Source organism: Neofelis nebulosa, chromosome 11, assembly GCF_028018385.1.
Source record: "Neofelis nebulosa isolate mNeoNeb1 chromosome 11, mNeoNeb1.pri, whole genome shotgun sequence".
Classification (NCBI taxonomy): domain Eukaryota; kingdom Metazoa; phylum Chordata; class Mammalia; order Carnivora; family Felidae; genus Neofelis; species Neofelis nebulosa.
Window position 1 is genome coordinate 75,206,248 of NC_080792.1, and position 16,388 is coordinate 75,222,635.

Sequence of the window (16,388 nt, forward strand, 5' to 3'; positions counted from 1 at the left end):
TATATCTCCTGGGATTTACATCATATATATATATATATATATATATATATATATATATATATGTAAGAAACACAAACTACATATATATAAAACATAAGATACAGTTACATACACACATACACACTTCTAGTCATCGACTCTTGGTTAACATAGAACCTTGTGCTCTAGCGTATAAATATTTAATCCTTCCCATTGAATACCTCACAAGAAACATCTCCTCCTTGTCTGTCATAGTGAGTCACATGAAAACCCAACATGCTCCACGACCTTGACAGTTTTGTTTGTCCTTGCAACACTGAGTGTCTGCACCTTACCGATACCTCGCTGGTGCTCAGGAAAGGCTTTTGATTTTTAAAGAATACATCAATGAAAAAAAGGAAAATGCACATATCCACATTCTTTACCTTATTGCCAAAACTAGTATCTCTTCTATCATTTGAATCATGATAATCCATCCACATTTTTAAGCACAGAGATGGAGGTCATCTTAGACAAACACGTAGACCTCACACACAGCTTCCAGGTAATTCCTAAATCCAGGGATCTCCACAATAAATATAATGCTAAAATGTCCACACTACCCAAACCACTCTATAAATTCAATGCAATCCCCATAAAAAATCCAATGAAGTTTTGCACAGATAAAAAAAAAAACACCTGAATTTTGTATAGAACCAGAAAAGACCCCAAATTGCCAAAGCAATCTTGAGAGGGAACAAACCTCGAGACACCATACTTCGCACTTTGAAATTATATTACAAAGCTGTAGTCATGAAAACCAACGTGGTATTGTTCTCAAGAGACACATAGATTGATGCCATAGAATAAAAAGACCAGAAAGTCATTCAAGTTCCTCTTGATCACCAGGGAAGACATAGGCTGAAAACGGTCCTTGGCAAGGTCTCCAGAACAGAGCTACCATGGATTTGGGAAGGAATTCAGAAAGAGTATACATGAATCCTAGAGCAGATGCCCCAAATGGGATCCTTAGGATCTCACTGATATTTCCCGATGCACTTTGGGAGAGAAAACTGGAATGACTCAGACGTCTGACAATGAGCACATTGACATAGATGCCGGGATAGAGTGTGAATCAACACACTCCATCTGGGTAAGATGCACATGTAAAGAATAATCTCACCAGGGTCAGGTCCCAATTGCCAAAGGCCCCCATGGGAGTTGCCCTCTGCTCTCTGCTGCTTCCTGCATTGGGATGGGCGCCTGGAGCCCTGCCTCCGCTGTCATATTCAGTTAACTCCTTCCCCTTTTGATACACCTTTACTGTTAGAGGAATGTGTGTAGAGACAACTCCTCAGACCTGACCCATTAAGAGTCAAGGGAGCCATGGACAGGCTCACGACCAGGAGTCTGAGTAGAACAGAGAGTCTGCCCTGAGATGATGGGGGGCCACATGTGGGGACACCTGGTCTAGCCCTGAGAAAGGGGAGAGTGGCTAGAGCAGTGGGGAGGCAGAAGTGGTCTCTGATAGGCTCTGCTCATGTCATACAATGGCATGACTGTGTCTGGACACTAAGGGGCACTCAAGGCCTGTTTCTGAGGGGTCACGGTAGATCAGAGGTGTGTCCTGCCACCTGCCACTGCCTGTGCCCTCTGCTCAGGCCTCACATCTGTGACCTCCCCACCCCTGCCCTGAAATTGCCCCTCCTTTGCCCATCCCCCTGACATACTCACACAGAGGCACCTAAAGAAGTCAGTGAGGAGTCAGAAAACAGGGGGGTCGCATTTGCATGGTTGGGCCCTCCCCCTCTCAACCGATCAAGAGGTGAAGGGAGAGGTGAAGGGAGGCTCTGCTCAGCTGTGAGGCAACAGAAGGCAGGATCAGTGCTGACCTCCGCCATGGCCTGGTCTCCTCTTCTCCTCACCCTCCTCGCTCACTGCACAGGTGACTCGATGTGGGGACACGGGAAGGGGTCCTGGAAGCACAAGTGTGTGCCTGATTCCTCCTCTTCTCTCTACACCCCAGGAATATCCTCTCTGTCTGTTTCTCCTTCCAGGGTCGTGGGCTCAGTCGGGGCTGACTCAACCATCCTCGGTGTCTGGGGCCCTGGGCCAGAGGGTCACTATCTCTTGCACTGGAGTTGGTAGTTACGTGGGTTGGTACCAACAAATCCCAGGAATGGCCCCCAAAACCATCATCTATGATAATAGCAACCGACCCTCAGGGGTCCCTGATCGATTCTCCGGCTCCAAGTCTGGCAGCACAGGCACTCTGACCGTCACTGGGCTCCAGGCTGAGGACGAGGCTGATTATTACTGCTCATCGTGGGACAGTAGTCTAAAAGCTCACACAATGCTCTAGGCCTGTAGGGAAGTGAGACAAAAACCTAGTTACTCAACTGTAAAGAAGGGAAACATATCAGCAATTGCCTTCTCAGCTCAGCCTGTGATTCTGCTCATTCTATGGCTGATGGCTTTGGCGCAGGTCCATGCAAGGGCACCTCCCATGAGTGAGGTTCCTCCTGTCCTCTGTCCTCAAAGTCACTCTCAGAAAACACTTCTGACACAAAGAGTTCTCATGAAAGAGAAATCTCTTGTTTTATAAGCTGAGCTATTTAACTTTTAGGCCAGATCATATCAATTTTCCTTCTGACATTAAAACAAATGAAGCATTTTCAGTTTTCCTCTGAACTCCACCCTTGTGGTGCCTGAAGAATAAGTCAGCCTTATTTGCATCTGGTACTATTATCTCATTGGCAGTGACTAGTTTTGTCTTGTTATCTATTATTTGTGGAAAAAATGCCAATTTCAGATTATAAAATTATGAAGATAAGATTCAAAACTTTTGTCCATCGGAACAACCCTGCACTTCAATGTTTATAACAACTTATTCTGAATCACTAAAGCCTGAAAGCAACCTAAACTTGGCACATGGATATATATTCTGGGTTTAAATGTAATCACCCAAACCAGAAACCAACTAAGAGGTCACCCAGGAGGTGCCACTTTTATAAATAATTTGATAGTTATGTCAAACATTGGAAGACGCAAAACTGCAAACATCTACAGGTCGTAGAGGTGCTAAACACTGAAAAGGAATTAATCATGTGAACGGAGTAAAACATTCTGAGCCACAGAATTATTCTATATCATATTAATGGCACTTAAATGACACTCTGTCATCGTCAGAATTCACTGAACACTGTACACGCCCCATGTCAGAAAGTTAACGAGTACGTAGAAAAATGTAGGAATTTGGGGCACATGATGGAAAGTAGAAGGTGACAAAACTCATGTAGCTGTAGTAACACGTGTGAGCCCACGTCAGTGCAGGGGTGGAGCGAGCCGCTGAGCCGAGGTGCTGAAAGTGAGTGGAGCCTCTATGTGTAAAGACATAAGAAACTGCACGAAAGTTCTGTCCTCTAGTAACTAAGGTTGTGTCCCGTGGTGGGTGGGGGGACAGGTTGACGATCGTGACGTGACTGCACTGTGTACTGTCACCGAACAATGAAGTAAATGGATGGAATGAGGTGCTGGAGCCACAGTTGTTGCTTGAAAGGAAAGTCACAGATACAACCAAAGGAGGAGGCTGGGGAGAGGATGTGGTCACGGATTAGAGCCGCAGATGGCAGTCTGACGACGTGCGTAGTTTGATGGAGACAGAGACTTGCATGTAGACACAGTCACCAATATGCCCACGGTCCTGGCTTAGTTTCCTCATGCATTTGTCCTTCATGCGTAGGCTGAGTGACACCGGAAGCAATGACGCCCCATAAGGCCCCATAAGGCCTGAGATGCATTTTACCAGATATTACCTTCTAATACCGTTCTCCCGGGAAGACATGGGGCTTTCTCGGGGGAATCTTATCCCAGACGGCAATGGTGCAGGATGAGTACGGAGGACCTTAGTAGTGTCAGAAAACGAAAAAAGTGCAGGAAAAACCCTGCACTTTAATGTTTAAAACAACTGATTCCTAATCACGAAAGCCTGAAAGCAACCTAAACTTGACACATGGATATTTATTCTAGGTTTAAAATAATCACCCAAACCAGGAACCAACTAAGAGGTCACCAAGGAGGTGCCACTTTTATAAATAATTTGATAATTATATCCAACATTGGAAGAAGCAAAACTCTGCAAACATCTGTAGGTCGTGGGGGTGCTAAACGCTGAAAAAGAATTAATCCTGTGAACAGAGGAAAACACTCTGAGCCACAGATTATTCTATATGATACTAATGGCCCTTAAATGACACTCTGTCATTGTCTGGCATTGTCTCCCAAACAAACGCGACCAAACCAGTGCACAACCACCACACATGCACATGTGCGCACATACAAAAAGACAGGGTGTGTCTAAGAGCTCACGAGCCAACCTAAAGGGCCCCCATGAGGCAAAACTAGAAAGATTTCAACCACAGGAACATAAAAGGATTGGGTTGTAACTCAGTGTCTACACATATGTCTGCCGTCCATATTGTTAACTGATGGTATAAATATATGGAATCACATGAGACACATTTCCGTCCAGAGATTTCATGGAACAGGTGTAAACCCTTGGCTTGAGTGACGTCAGGCATAACACCCACTCAGTAAGTATGCACAAAGGCACCAACAAGAGGGACAGTCTGAAGAAGTGTCACAGTAAGAGAAGCTTAAGGACAATTCACAACTCAATGTCACAAAGAATCTTAACCGGATCTTACTACAGAAAAAGGACATTAGGTAAAAACTAACAAAATCTGAATAAACTGTGGATATTAATTATGATTTGAACTGTGCCGAGCTCTGCCTTGGGCTCTGTGCCACGGAATCAGAGCCTGGAGCCTGCTTCTGATTCTGTGTCTCCCGCTCTCTCACTGTAACTCCCTGCTCTCTCTCTCTCTCTGTCTTTCTGTCTCTCTATGTCTCAAAAAAAATAAACATTAAAACAAATTTAGATTGGAGACTGGTAGTGATGCCAGGGCCCTGCAGCAAGCAAACCCAATGTCAGGGAACACTAATATGTCCAGGAACATAAACACTGTAAACTAAGCCCTATGGTGAGCAGCCTGGACGCTGTTAGGGACCTGAAGAAAATTAATGTCTCCATCCCAAGCACCCAAGAGAAGATGCACTCATGCTCCTTCCCTGGGCACTGAAAGCTCAAATATCCGTCAGCAAAGGTCTGAGTGTCCTCTAGGGATGATGTGTGTTGTCAGAGCAGCTGGGTGACCAGGACCGGGGTCAGCGGTGGCCTGTTCACACTGACGCTGAGAGGACTGGGCTCTGGGCCAGGCCAGCAGGAAAATACCCGAACAGGTATTTTCCAGACAGACCTTACTACCCAACAGAGCTGAGTCCCATGACCCAGAAGTTCCTGGTGCTCTAAGCCCTCCTTTCTCAGTGTGCAATGTTTTATAATTACTCACCCCAGATCCCTCTCCAGTCCTTCTCTGTGTCACACAAGGTTCTACTCCTCCTGTAAATATTCACACAATTATTTTCGCCAGTGGTTTATCTAATCCCTCTCTGCCCTGTTCATGACAATACATCTAGGATATATCTCCTGGGATTTGTACTATATATATATATATATATATATATATATATATATATGGAACACAAACTACGTATAAATAAAATATAAGATATAGTTATACAGACACACACACACACTTCTAGTCATCAACTCTCGGTTAACATAGAACCGTGTGCTCCAGCCCTATAAATATTTAATGCTTCCCGTTGAATACCTCCCATGAAACATCTCCTCCTTGTCTGTCATAGTGAGTCACATGAAAACCCAACATGCTCCACGACCTTGACACTTTTGTTTGTCCTTGCAGCACTGAGTGTCTGCAGCTTACCGGTTAGCTGGTGCTCTGGAAAGGTTTTTGATATTTAAAGAATACATCAGTAAAAAAAAGGAAACATGCACATATCCACATTCTTTACCTTATTGCCAAAACTAGTCTCTTCTTTGTTTGAATCATCATAATCCATCCACATTTTTTTTTAATTTTTTAAATGTTTTTATTTATTTTTGAGACAGAGAGAGACAGAGCATGAACGGGGGAGGGTGAGAGAGAGAGAGGGAGACACCGAATCTGAAACAGGCTCCAGGCTCTGAGCTGTCAGCACAGAGCCCGCCGCGGGGCACGAACTCACGGACAGTGAGATCATGACTGAGCCGAAGTCGGACGCTTAACCGACTGAGCCACCCAGGCACCCAATCCATCCACATTTTTAAGCACAGAGATGGAGGTCCTCTTAGGCAAATCCTTAGACCTCACACACAGCCTCCAGGTAATTCCTAAATCCAGGGATCTCCACATTAAATATAATGCTAAAATGTCCATGCTACTCAAAGCACTCTATAAATTCAATGAAATCCCCATAAAAATTCCAATGATGTTTTGCACAGAAATTAAAAAAAAAACACCTGAATTTTGTATAGAACCAGAAAAGACCCCAAATTGCCAAAGCAATCTTGAGAAGGAAGAAACCTCGAGACACCATACTTCGCACTTTCAAATTATATTACAAAGCTGTAGTCATGAAAACCAACGTGGTATTGTTCTCAAGAGACACATAGATTGATGCCATAGAATAAAAAGACCAGAAAGTCATTCAAGTTCCTCTTGACCACCAGGGAAGACATAGGCTGAAAACGGTCCTTTGCAAGGTCTCCGGAACAGAGCTACCATGGATTTGGGAAGGGTTTCAGAAAGAATATACATGAATCCTAGAGAAGATGCCCTAAATGGGATCCTTAGGATCTCACTGATATTTCCTGATGCACTTTGGGAGAGAAAACTGGAATGACTCAGACGTCTGGCAATGAGCACATTGACATAGATGCCGGGATAGAGTGTGAATCAAGACACTCCATCAGGGTAAGATGCACATGTAAAGAACAATCTCATCAGGGTCAGGTCCCATCTGCCAAAGGCCCCCATGGGAGTTGCCCTCTGCTCTCTGCTGCTTCCTGCATTGGCACGGTCACCTGGAGCCCTGCCTCCACTGTCATACCCAATTAACTCCTTCCCCTTTTGATACACCTTTACTGTTAGAGGAATGTTTGTAGAGACAACTCTTCAGGCCTGACCCATTAAGAGTCAAGGGAGCCATGGACAGGCTCACCCCCAGGAGTCTGAGTAAAAGAGAGAGTCTGCCTTGAGGTGATAGGGGGCCACATGTGGGGACACCTGGTCTAGCCCTGAGGCAGGGGAGAGTGGCTAGAGCAGTGGGGAGGCAGAAGTGGTCTCTGATGGGCTGTGCTCACCTCATACAATGGCATGACTGTGTCTGGACACTAAGGGGCACTCAAGGCCTGTTTCTGAGGGGTCACGGTAGATCAGAGATGAGAAGTGCCACCTGCAACTGTCTGTGCCCTTGGCTCAGGGCTCACATCTGTGACCTCCCTACCCACTGCCCTGAAATTGCCCCTCCCTTGCCCTTCCCCCTGACAATCTCAGGCAGAGGCACCTATAGAAATCAGTGAGGAGTCAGAAAACAGGGGGATCGCATTTGCATGGTTGGGCCCTCCCCTTCTCAACAGTTGAAGAGGTGAAGGGAGAGGTTAAGGGAGGCTCTGCTCAGCTGTGAGGCAACAGAAGGCAGTATCGGTGCTGACCTCCACCATGGCCTGGTCCCCTCTCCTCCTCACCCTCCTCGCTCACTGCACAGGTGACTCGATGTGGGGACACGGGAAGGGCTTCTGGAAGCACAAGTGTGTGCCTGATTCTTCCTCTTGTCTCTAGACCCCAGGAATAACATCTCTGTTGTTTCTCTTTCCAGGGATTTGGGCTCAGTCGGGGCCGAACCAACCATCCAAAGTGTCTGGGGCCCTGGGCCAGAGGGTCACTATCTCCTGCCCTGGAGTTGGTAGTTACGTGTACTGGTACCAACAAATCCCAGGAATGACCCCCAAAACCATCATCTATGGTAATAGCAACCGACCCTCAGGGGTCCCTGATCGATTCTCCGGCTCCAAGTCTGGCAGCACAGGCACTCTGACCATCACTGGGCTCCAGGCTGAGGACGAGGCTGATTATTACTGCTCATCATGGGACTATAGTCTAAATGCTCACACAATGCTCTAGGCCTGTGGGGAAGTGAGACAAAAACCTAGTTACTCATCTGTAAACAGGGAAACACATCAGCAGTTGCCTCCTCAGCTTAGCCTGTGATTCTGCTCATTCTGTGGCTGATGACTTGGGCCCAGGTCCATGCAAGGGCACCTCCCGTGAGTGAGGTTCCTCCTGTCCTTTCTGTCCTCAAAGTCACTCTCAGAAACCCCTTCTGACATAAAGAGTCTCCATTAAAGAGAAATCTCTTCTTTTATCAGCTGAGGTATTTTACTTCTAGGCCTGATCATATCAATTTTTCCTTCTGATATAAAAAGAAATGAAGCATTTTCATTTTTCCTCTGCACTCTACCCATGTGGTGCCTGAAAAATAAGTTAGCCTTATCTGCATCTGGTACTATTATGTCCATGGCAGTGGCTAGTTTCTTCTTGTTATCTCTGATTTGTGAAAAAAAGCCAATTTAAAAGTATAAAATTATGAAGATAAGTTTCAAAACCTTTGTCCATAGGAAAAACCCTGCACTTCAATGTTTATAACAACTTATTCCTAATCACAAAGCCTGAAAGCAACCTAAACTTGGCACATGGATATTTATTCTACGTTTAAATGTAATCACCCAACCAGGAACCAACTAAGAGGTCACCAGGAGGTGCCACTTTTATAAATAATTTGATAATTATATCCAACATTGGAAGAAGCAAAACTCTGCAAACATCTGTAGGTCACGGGGGTGCTAAACGCTGAAAAAGAATCATGTGAACAGAGGAAAACACTCTGAGCCACAGATTATTCTATATGATACTAATGGCCCTTAAATGACACTCTGTCATTGTCTGGCATTGTCTCCCAAACAAACGCAAGCAAATCAGCGCACAACGGCCACACATACCCATGTGAGCAAACACACAAGGACAGGTTGTATCTAGGAGCTCACGAGCCAACCTAAAGGGCCCCCATGAGGCAAAATAGAACGATTTCAACCACAGGAACATAAAAGGATTGGGTTGAAACTCAGTGTCTACACATGTATCTGCCATCTATATTGTTAACTGATGGTATAAATAAATGGAATCAGATGAGACACGTTCCCGTGCAGAAATTTCATGGAACAGGTATAAACCCTTGGCTTGAATGACGTCAGGCATAACCCCCACTCAGTTAGTATGCACAAAGGCACCAACAAGAGGGACAGTCTGAAGAAGTGTCACAGTAAGAGAAGCTTAAGGACAATTCACAACTCAATGTCGCAAAGAATCTTAACTGGATCTTACTACAGAAAAAGGACATTAGGTAAAAACTAAGAAAACCTGAATAAACTGTGGATATTAATTGTTACACGTTGAACTGTGTCTCCAACAATTCATGTGATTAAGAGTTCTAAAAACTCCCATATTTCAGGATGAGACTGTATTTGGAAATGAGACTGTTGCAGATGTAATTACCAGGGTGAGACCAGTAGAGTGTAACTGCATCTGTTCTAAGCTTTCTCTGTCTTTGTTTTTCCTCTGACTCGGTCTGGAATGATGCTGAAAGGAATCTCACTATTTTGGAGAAAAGGCCTATGAACCCATCCTACATTGTCTAGAGAACCCTGGTATCACCAGAAAAAATCTAGACATTTTGTCGTCTTTTCACTCTTAACCAATGGAACATTTACCAAATAAATATAATAGGGTTGAATGTGAGTGGGATTCCCTTCCCTGAATGTCCCTTAATGGATGAGCAGAGAACAAATTTCTAAGAAGATCGATTCCCTTGTACTGTATAGTGGTTTACATCATGGTCATCCTGAAAACACTTACAAAACTGGACTATTAGAGAGGCAAATGAGTCATAAGTATACCAGAGAAGAAAACTAAATTCCAGACTAAGTATAAAGGCCCAGTCAAAACCCAAATTGGGAATTAAGTACAGTGGATACTTCTCTGCGGAGACCTGGTAGTCTTTGACAAACGGAGACTTCAAAGGCCCCAGAGCCTGTACCATGGAGGTGATGGGATATAACAGGAGATTCTCATAATACAGCAGCAACAGCAAAAAGTATTCAAAGTTCAAGGATAACCCGCATGGACTTTTTATCACATACGAACCGGGAGTGATCCTGGGAAATACGAGGCCTTGAAATTGGTTTCGATTGGAGACTGGTAGGGGTGCCTGGTGGCTCAGTCGGTTAAGCTTCAGACTTCAGCTCAGGTCATGATGTCATGGTTCGTGAGCCGAAGCCCTGCCTTGGGCTCTGTGCCACTAACTCAGAGCCTGAAACCTGCTTCTGATTCTGCGTCTCCTGCTCTCTCTCTGTACCTCCCTGCTCTCTCTCCCTCTCTCTCTCTCTCTGCCTCTCTCTCTCTCTCTCTCTTTCTCTCTCTGTCCTCTCTCTCTTTCTCTCTCTGTCCTCTCTCTCTTTCTCTCTCTGTCCTCTCTCTCTCTTAAAAAGAAATAAACATTAAAACAAATTCATATTGGAGACTGGTAGTGATGGCAGGGCCCTGCAGCAAGCAAACCCAATGTCAGGGAACACTAATATGTCCAGGAACATAAATATTGTAAAATAAGCCCTATGGTGAGCAGCCTGGATGCTGTTAGTGACCTGAAGAAAATAAATGTCTCCATCCCAAGCACCCAGGAGAGGATCCACTCATGATCCTTCCCTGGACACTGAAAGCTCAAATATCCATCTGCAAAGGTCAGAGCGTCCTCTAGGGATGCTGTGTGTTGTCAGAGCAGCTGGGTGACCAGGACAGGGGTCATCGGTGGGCTGCTCAGACTGCCCTGAGAGGACTGGGCTCTGGGCCAGGCCAGCAGGAAAATACTCGAATGGCTCTCATCTACTAAGGCAAACAGGGTCCACATTGCAGTGTGACTGTCCCTCACCTGGGCCTCAGGGGCCCCGGGAGTGCTCAGCTCTGACTCACTCCCTTACATCACCTTTCTCCCTCCAACCCCATGGCACCCTTCCCCAGGCCTGAGGCCAGGCACCGACGTCTGGGCCATCGCACAGAACAAAAACGTTTGCAGGCAGAATCTTGAGCGGGACCACAGTCAGGCAGGTGACTACTAGAACACTGGGGAAGAGGGGTCTTGTTTTATTCTACTGGTCTTTTTATTCTGTCGCATCAATCCATGTGTTTCTTTCTAGGCCAATGCCCTACTGGTTTTCATTACTATAGCTTTGTAATATAACTCAAAAGCAGGAAGTCTGGTGCCTCCAGCTTTGTTCTTCTCTCTCAATATTGTTTGGCAATTTGGGGTCTTTCTGGTTGTGTATAAAAGTCGGGAGATTTTTTTCTATTTCTGTGAAAACTGTCTCTGGAATTTTTATGGGAATTGCATGGAGTCTATAGATTGCTTTGGGCAGTGTGTACATTGTAACATGGCTTTTGGTTTAGAAAACGCTGGATGTAGGAATTACGTGGAGGCTGTGTGTGAGGTCGAAGGATGTGTCCAAGATGACACCCGTGTCTGTGGTTCACAATTTGAATGGATGATGATGGCCCAAAAGAAAGAGCCGATGCCCGTTTTAGCCATAAGGTAAAGAATGTGGAGACTGGTATTTTTCCCTTTGTTAATTCACTGATGGATTCTTTTTAATTCAAAACCATTTCCTGAGCACCAAGGACATAGCAGTAAGCTGCAGACACTTAGTGCTACAAAGGACAAAGTAAACTCTCAAGGTCATGGAGCATTTTGGGTCATCACCTGACTCACTATGAAAGACAAGGATCAGATGTTTTACGTGATGTATTCATATATTGTGGCCCTTGAATATATGTACATTCACACACATGCACGAGTCAAACCAGATTTCAGGGTTAAGGAAGGTATATTTCTCTTCCTAGGTTTGCCTTTCGATTCCATTTGGAGATGCTGGATTCAGGTGGTCAGTTGGCCTACCTCTTAGACCTCCAGTGGATGTCCACTAGAGTCATCGACAAGCAGCCACCCCTCTTTCTCGGGCCTTGACACACGCCCTGACCTCCGACCCAGGGCTCCCCCTCTCAGGGACATCCCTTGGCTCACCCTACAGTTCCCCCCTTACGTACCGCAGCTCTGTAAAGACCTCTTTGTCCCAGCTCCCCTGCACGCCGCACATGCACACGGGCCGTGTCCCCATATGTGTGTCCCAGCAACACCCCTTCGCTGTCCTTACATTTACCATGTGCAGCATCTGTGAACAGGAGACACAGAGCAGTTCTGGGGATACTGTTGGCAGAGATGGACATTTCGAACCAAATCACAAGCTTCCACTGAGATACTTTTCCAAACGTGAGAGTGTCATGGTTCCAATAAGGGACCCAGAAAGGCCCTTTCGTACTCCGCTCCCATGGCTCACAACATCAGTACGACTGCTGTCCAAATGAACATTCTGCTTGGTGTGCAGAGGGGATCACAGCAGCCAGAGGACATGGTGCCTAGGGCAGCAGGGGAGCAGAGCGAACAGGGGCCTGCAGAGTGAGGGTCAGCAGCTAAGCTGCCTGGGGGCAGTAGGCACAGCCCTGGAGCCTCAGGGCTATGTGACCTGCCTCCACCTGGGAGCGTCCATTGCCCTGTGAGCCCCTGCATCTGGCTGCGTCACCACATTGCTTCCAACGTGGATCACTTCTTCCTTTTTCCCTCTGGCGTCTGGAAAATTGCAGGCTTATACACAAGGCATAGACAGAGCGCATTTCCCAGGAGGAAGTGGGCTCTCAGGACCTGCCCAGAGGATAAGGCAGCTTGTGGGCAGAATCCCTTCAACGGAACCTCAGGGAACAGAGCTCTGTGTGGTGTCCACCATGTCCTGGAGTGTCTCCTTCAGTCCTTTATACAGGGAGACTTTGCCAGATTTTACAGAAAGCAGTCCCTGAGGTCACACAGGACATGCTCTCTCCTCAGTTCATCAAGGAGCAAGGGCAGCAATACGAGACTCACAACCCGTCTCTTAGTAAACTGGTCACTTGAGGCAAGGTCCCCACTGGAAACCTCTGCAATATGCACTATTCTGGGTGTGGGACAGATGCCCCATCAATGTGAAGCTTGACATTGTATAGGATGCAACCAGAATGGGAGGAAATAATCACTTCAGATCCGGGGTCACTGCCCCACACCTTGCAAAGGGCTCTTCACCCGCTCACGTGGGACAAGACCTCTTCTCTGCTGCGTTTGTTCCACCCATCGTGTCTCTGGTACCCAGTGTCACCAGTAAGTCGCCAACACTGAGACTAATCACTCACTAAGATCTCTGCTGTCACTGCTGCCACAGCACGGCCCTATCTAAGGCCATGACATCCATCTGGGACTTCAAGAGTGACCACTTTCCTTTCCCATCCATGCAAAGTAGTAACCATCGATTTTGGCTTTTTAGTTACATTGTCTAACACGTGAGGAATAATGTTGCAAAATAATGGACGTGAAGATTCCCTTTGCAAGTTCTTGATCCTTGTGGAGTTGGTCCCCGCGCTACTCCATGAACAAGGATGCCGGCCTCAGGACCACATCATAAGTGTGTGAGAGTGTGCGTTTTACCATGTTATAAATGGATCTGTTTTTGTGTTTATGTGGCTCTTATTAGGATTTGGTGTGAAATTTGGCCAAAGGCTCTTTGAGACCAATTGGGGCAATATGATCGTATCTCTTAATGTAATAAGATGGTATGTAAGTAAAGATTTTCTTACTATCATTGGAGTAAATCACACTTAATAATTGTGTATCAATTTATAATATGGTATTGAGGTCTCTTTGTTAATATTTTATACAGAGTATTTCTACCACTATTTAATAATAATGGTCTGTAATTTTCCTTTTAGGGGAATGTTTTTTGAAAGTGTACTTTTGAGTTTTATAACCCTTGTAAACGAACTAAAACATATTATATGCCTTTTGATATTATGAAAAAACAAGGAGCAAATAAAAAATATTCTTCTCAATTCTGAAGTTTTGTTAGTTGTCCTCTGTGAAAACATCTGTATCTTATGCATTTCTATGGAGTGCTTCTAGAAAAACATTTTCCATTTTTCAATTAAAGTTGGTCTATACACTCAGTATATTTTTATAGCCAAATTGTAACTTTTTGAGAAAGTATGCATTCAATGTATTCTTAATAGGAGCTATCGCTCACAAGTTGCTTCCATTCATTTTTCGTGTTTCAACATGAGTTCAATAGGATATGCTTGCAACAGCCCTGTGGACCCTACAGTGCTGGTCAGTGACGACCAATCACCCAAAGGAGCCCAACCTGGAGGCTTTGAGCTATGTCAGCACATGCTTGTTCCAGAGCTCTCCCCGGGGGATGAGTCCTACCTCCACCCTCCTCAGTGTGTGGTGTGGGCTGGGCTCCAGCACCAGGGCTCAGGGAGGGGCTGGACTGTCACTGAATGGGACCCTTGTGCATGGACAGCCCCTCCTGTGTCAGGGGTGGAGGGGAAATGAGAGCCTGGGGCAGCCCAGCCCAGTGTGTGGACCAGAGGCTGTGCCACCATGGCCTGTACTCCTGTCTTCCTTAAGCTCCTCCCGCACTGCACAGGTAGGGACAGGCCTTGCGGACACAGGGTGGGCTCCAAATCACTCTTTCTGTCCTCAGTGACCTGAGAGATGCTTTTTCTTTTTCCTTTCTAGCCCCATCCCCCCTGAGTGTCTGTGTTCGCATGTCCCCTATCCCAGCCTGTGCTGACCCAGCCGCCCTCCATCCCTGCATCTCCAGAAGCAACGGCCGGACTCACCTGCGCCATGAACAGTGGATTTCGTGTTTGCAGCTACTACATAGACAGGTTCCAGAGAAGCCAGGGAGCCCTCCCTGGTATCTTCTTTGGTTCTCTTCACACTCAAATAAGCACCAGGGTCCGGGGTCCCCAGTTGCTTCTCTGAATCCAAAGATGCCTGGGCCAATGCAGGAATTCTGCTCATCTCTGATGAGCAGCCTAAGCACGAAGCTTCTATTGTGCTACAGATCCTGGCAGTGGAAGCAGCTTTCCTTACAGTGTCTCAGACAAGGAGGGAGTGACACAAAAACACTTGGGGCTGAAAGCCTTGTCTCCGAGCATCCTGTACTGAGACACTTGTGTGGACGCTCCTGTAGGAGGGAGTCCTCTGAGGGGTCACGTGTCCTTGAGGAAGAAGGAATAACACACAGATCATGCTGTTGCCTGAGACAGCACAGGTGTCCCAGGAGCGCACACAGGTGAGGGAATAGAGCCCGATGGCACAGGCTTATGGTGTCTGGAGAATAAATACTTTTACAACATAAACCTCAGTCTCTCTCTCTCTTGTTGTCTCTCCTTTACTAGTCTCAGAATAATTCACTTTACACACTCCTTGTCATTGATTATATGTTTGTCTGTTTATGTGTTTTCCCACAACAAGGAACTCTCTGGGACATGTGGAGAGTGTCCTCAAATTTACCTGAATTTCACACCGAGGTTTATCTGCCAGGAAACGGTGACATGTGCACAGGTGAAGGGCTCAGCACCAGGAGGCTGCTCCCCATTTTGATGCCAACAGCAGCTAGTAGCTCACCTGTACCCTCTGTCCAACGTGCGACAAATTGGAGGTTCCCACATCTCCCTCGATGCGTTCCATTTATTCGCCTGAGGGGCTCACAGATCTCAGGGAAACACTGACTCCTTTAGTCAGTTCATTAAAGATATGGTGAAGGGGACAGGGGAACAAGTAATGAAGAGCCACCTAGTGTCAAGTCTGGGAGCGTCCCGAGCACCAGAGCATCAGTCCCTGGGGAGTTGAGGTGCATCTCTTCTGGGAGTGGATGTGTTCGCCAAACCAGAAGCTCTTCAATCACTGTGCTTTGTGATTTTATTGAGGATTCGGGGAGACATGATCAGACATTAACTACGCTGTCAGCCTTTTTCCTGTCTCTCAAGTATGAGGGGTGAAGATTCCCAGCCTCTGACCAAGCCTTGGTCTTTCTGGGGACCAGCCCCATCCAGGAGGCTTCAGGGAGCCCACCCAGAGTCACATCATTAGAACTAAGATGTTTCTAGTGTTCTTTTCATTTAGAAAATGACAAGAATTTCAGCAATTCGGTGTCAGCATCTAGGATGTAGAGACAGGTGTGTAGTTTCTGAGATCATACAGTACTGTTGTCTGGACTGAAAATGGTGACAGAGGTACTCACGTTCATCCACAAATCTCAAGCCGTAAACTGTGTCTCTTGTGTTACTGATGACACAACCATATCTGACATGTTAATAAGCACCTTGGTCAGAGACAATTTCCTCTCTCACCCATCTGACTAAAAGTGAGTCCCAAAGTCTTCAGACTCTCCTCACTGCACCCTCCCCCACACACACTCTGCTCGTCTCCCCTCTTCTCCTGCTTCCCTCAGGCCTTCCGCCTCTCTCTATGGCTCTTCAGGCCCGAACTCCATC

General features: G+C 46.2%; 1 gene segment (V, D, J or C); it reads left to right on the forward strand.

Annotated features, from left to right (window-relative positions):
- The first annotated feature begins 1,842 nt into the window (after positions 1–1,842).
- The window catches only part of LOC131489681 (immunoglobulin lambda variable 1-40-like), a 65,056-nt gene continuing 50,510 nt past the window's right edge, over positions 1,843–16,388 (forward strand). The window contains 1 exon segment of the V gene segment in view: positions 1,843–1,903. Within this exon segment, the coding sequence occupies positions 1,858–1,903 (46 nt within the window).